Here is a 3,715-nt window from a genome sequence, read left to right on the forward strand (position 1 = left end):
GTATTACATAGTATATCTTAAAATCGACAAGGTATAAAGAAAGAGTTAGCGTTAGAGAAGTTAGCGAGTTGCAAACTGGGCTCTTGGATTAATGCGCAGGGCAAAAGAACATCAATTAAGTATTGTTAAACAAAAACGCTGTAGGAGCAGATTGGTATAACACAGCCTTGGCTGTAATGAGCTCTTATCAGCCCCAGACAGTCCGCTAGGAAGACAAGTGTAAACAAACTAGCCGAATGCTGGCATCTTTAGCAGCCAGCTGCTAAAAACAAGAAGGCAGAGACCAGATCACGAACCACAAAGTGGGTCCCTTAAGCCCAATTTTATAGCATGTGCAGGTGAAGAACCTTTCAAGTATGATTACACATAAACATTATAAGGACAAGTTGGTATAAGATAGTCACGAATCGTGGTGAATTCTTACCAGCCTCATACATTTCAAGACAGGGGTCTAGTATAATCAGCAAGGCCGAGCGCTAGCAATGGCTAGTTGCTAAGAGCAGTCAAGCTAAAGTTAGTCCATAGTGTAACCGTAGATTAACCGTCCCTGAGGAACTTTCACAGCGAGCTCCCGCTATTCCGACAGTCCACAGAAGCTGCATTGTTGGAGCCTCCGAGATCCAGAGTCGGGCCGCAGCAGCGAGTCACCACCGCTCCCCACGCACCGAGGCCGGCCAGCCCCACGATGGTAAGTCTGCTGCTCCGCAGGCTCCGTGACTGGAGCCCCCAGGTCGTTCCGGCTGGAGGCTGCTCCACGGTGCTAGGCCCCAACTACAACGGAGACCCGACAGGGAAAAGGTCGGGTCTCCCGTGCAGGGAAGAGATTTTTTTTTAATTTCCCCCTCCCCCACATATACACAGTTAAAAACACTATTAAAACCACGAACAACTACATTTAACTAGACACAAAATTAAAAAAAGACAGACAGGCTGTAGGGGCCCTGCAACAGGTGAGTCGCGCCGCCCGCCGATCATTATGGAGATGGTGTAACTCAGTGTCTGTGGAAGGACTGATCAGCGACTGAGGGGCGCGCGTTGAAAATGCGTAATAAAGGCGTTTGTTGTCCTTGAACCCGGAGCGCGTGAGAAAAGGGGGCGCAGAGCGAACAGGGGCTGGTCGTGTACACACCATTATGAGCCGTGTTGGCATTTACATCGAAACCAGTTACACTTGAATGACTTTAGTCACTCCACTCAGCAGCAGTCTCTGCGGCATCAATTCAGATAAAAGCCAGCAGAAAGAAGAGAACATTGATGTAAAAGGACATTAGAAAGCCCCAGCTCTTTCTTCTGCCGGATTAGTGGCTCTTAAAAGAGCCGTTTGTTGTTGGTGGAGAGGTGGAGTTTAGGCGCGCTCCCCGCGGATGCGGCGGGCCAGCTGGATGTCTTTGGGCATGATGGTGACTCGCTTGGCGTGGATTGCGCACAGGTTGGTGTCCTCAAAGAGCCCCACCAGGTAAGCCTCGCTGGCCTCCTGCAGGGCCATGACGGCCGAGCTCTGGAAGCGCAGGTCTGTCTTGAAGTCCTGAGCGATCTCCCGCACCAGGCGCTGGAAGGGCAGTTTGCGGATGAGCAACTCGGTGGATTTCTGGTAGCGCCGGATCTCCCTCAGAGCCACGGTGCCGGGCCTGTAGCGATGAGGCTTCTTCACTCCGCCCGTGGCTGGAGCGCTCTTCCGCGCCGCTTTGGTCGCCAGCTGTTTGCGAGGAGCTTTTCCTCCGGTCGATTTGCGCGCTGTCTGCTTGGTCCGGGCCATTCTCCTTCAACAGTGGGAGCACAGTGTGAAATACAGGGACTGAATGACGGAGCCGGCTCTGGGACCTGCTTTTAAAGCGTTGGTGAAGGGCCGGCCCACAGCCTCTGAATGGATGGAGCAGAGATGTCACTCACGGTGTCCCATCCCTGCGAGTGGCTGCAGGTCTGTCAGCACCAGGCGGCTGTTTCAGAAGGTCTGAGGCCGGCCGGGTGGGGTGGGGGAAGCTCGGCCAACCAGAGAGCACGGACTGCAATATCATTGGTTGTGGGTTGAATTTCAAATTGAATTCTGTTTCTGTCAACTTAATATCAAATCCACTTTAACTTCTCGCTTAAATCATGACTGAATATGCGGCGCGGATTTACAGACCGGATCCCTGTGCAGACGGAATTCAGCTCTGCTCGTGCCTGGAAATAAGCGACTGTTACCCAGGGAACGGTTTGGAGTCGACCCTCCTGTTGCTGCATTAATCATGAGGTATATCGGTAAAAGGGAAACTGACATCACCTTGTCTTGTTTATGATCTTTTACTGTCGGCTTTGCATTCTAATGGCCGCGGTGATCAAGCTAAAATCTGTTGTTCAGTGGTGGAATAACTAGTTTAATAAAACACATTTCAATCTGCATCTACTCTAATTCCCTAGTCTCTGCCCTTTCTGTGAAGCTGTGGGTGGCTCTTAAAAGAGCCTTTGTTTTGTGTTGGAATAAAGGGGGTAGTTATTTAGCCGCCGAACCCGTAGAGAGTGCGGCCCTGTCGTTTCAGAGCGTACACCACATCCATGGCAGTGACCGTCTTGCGCTTGGCGTGCTCGGTGTAGGTGACCGCGTCCCTGATCACATTCTCCAGGAAAACCTTCAACACCCCGCGGGTCTCCTCGTAGATCAGACCCGAGATCCGCTTGACCCCACCACGCCGAGCCAGGCGGCGGATAGCTGGCTTGGTGATGCCCTGGATGTTATCGCGAAGCACTTTGCGGTGCCGCTTTGCTCCGCCTTTGCCTAATCCTTTGCCTCCTTTCCCTCGACCAGACATGATGCTGTTTCACTCGAGTCGCTGCTCAGTGATAATCTAACTGGTGCTGTCTATTTTTATACGCAGCGCCCCGACCTGCCCGAGATACGCAGAGAGTGAGAGGCGGGGAGAGGAGGAGACAAAGTGACAGACAGTTTCCTCTCATATTCCAGCTCCACGCCCCAGATTCCTGAAAACATTTTTCAAACGGTTTGCCCACAAACGACCCGAAATTTAGCGCTCCGGCCAAACTTTCAGACAGACATTCCGTGGTAAAAGTCAGTCAGTGATATTACCGCTGTCAAATTAAATTGTCTCCTTCCGGTTCATCCTCGGAGTCCGTTCCCTCTGCCGATATCGCCCACCCCACAGCGTTCAGCAGCTTTTAACACGGATGATTTGGCAATATTACTGAATTGATGCATGGGCTCTGAGGCGGGGATTTTGTCAGTGTTATTGTCTCACTCACAAGGAAACGGCTTTGTACTCAGCTTGAAGCCAAACGTATGCCCAGTCCGAGTTAGGTTAAGCCCGGTCATACATAGAAACATAGAAAATGGCTGATCGTCCAACTCAGTATCCAGTACCTGCCTTCTCTCCATACCGCCTGATCCCTTTAGCCACAAGGGCCACATCTAACTCCCTCTTAAATATAGCCAATGAACTGGCCTCAACTACCTTCTGTGGCAGAGGATTCCAGACATTCCAGAGATTCCAGTTTTTCTCATCTCCGTACTAAAAGATTTCCCCCTTATCCTTAAACTGTGATCCATTGTTCTGGACCTGTCCAACCCCTTAAGAATTTTGTACGTTTCTATAAGACTTAAGAATTTTGTAAGTTTCTATAAGATTCCCCCTCAATCTTCTAAATTCAAGTGAGTACAAGTCGAGTCTCTCCAGTATTTCTTCCCAGGAAAGTCTGGTGAACCTTCTCTGTACTGCCTCTA

At 50.6% G+C, this 3,715-nt stretch overlaps 2 protein-coding genes across 2 annotated transcripts; both read right to left on the bottom strand.

Annotated features, from left to right (window-relative positions):
* Window positions 1-1,293: 1,293 nt before the first annotated feature.
* On the bottom strand, window positions 1,294-1,924 carry LOC116968518 (histone H3). The gene has a single exon (XM_033015286.1). The coding sequence runs from the start codon at window positions 1,754-1,756 to the stop codon at window positions 1,346-1,348; it is 411 nt and encodes a 136-aa protein (XP_032871177.1). The 5' UTR covers window positions 1,757-1,924; the 3' UTR covers window positions 1,294-1,345.
* A 499-nt stretch (window positions 1,925-2,423) lies between these two features.
* LOC116968581 (histone H4) lies at window positions 2,424-2,836 on the bottom strand. The gene has a single exon (XM_033015349.1). It carries the CDS (start codon window positions 2,787-2,789, stop codon window positions 2,478-2,480), a length of 312 nt encoding a protein of 103 aa, XP_032871240.1. The 5' UTR covers window positions 2,790-2,836; the 3' UTR covers window positions 2,424-2,477.
* Between the last annotated feature and the right edge of the window lie 879 nt (window positions 2,837-3,715).

This window comes from Amblyraja radiata, chromosome 45 (assembly GCF_010909765.2).
Source record: "Amblyraja radiata isolate CabotCenter1 chromosome 45, sAmbRad1.1.pri, whole genome shotgun sequence".
Lineage (NCBI taxonomy): Eukaryota > Metazoa > Chordata > Chondrichthyes > Rajiformes > Rajidae > Amblyraja > Amblyraja radiata.

What these genes read in the sequence shown, in the direction of transcription:
- LOC116968518 (XM_033015286.1), bottom strand. Translation starts at nt 1,756, where the DNA reads ATGGCCCGGACCAAGCAGACAGCGCGCAAATCGACCGGAGGAAAAGCT.
- LOC116968581 (XM_033015349.1), bottom strand. Translation starts at nt 2,789, where the DNA reads ATGTCTGGTCGAGGGAAAGGAGGCAAAGGATTAGGCAAAGGCGGAGCA.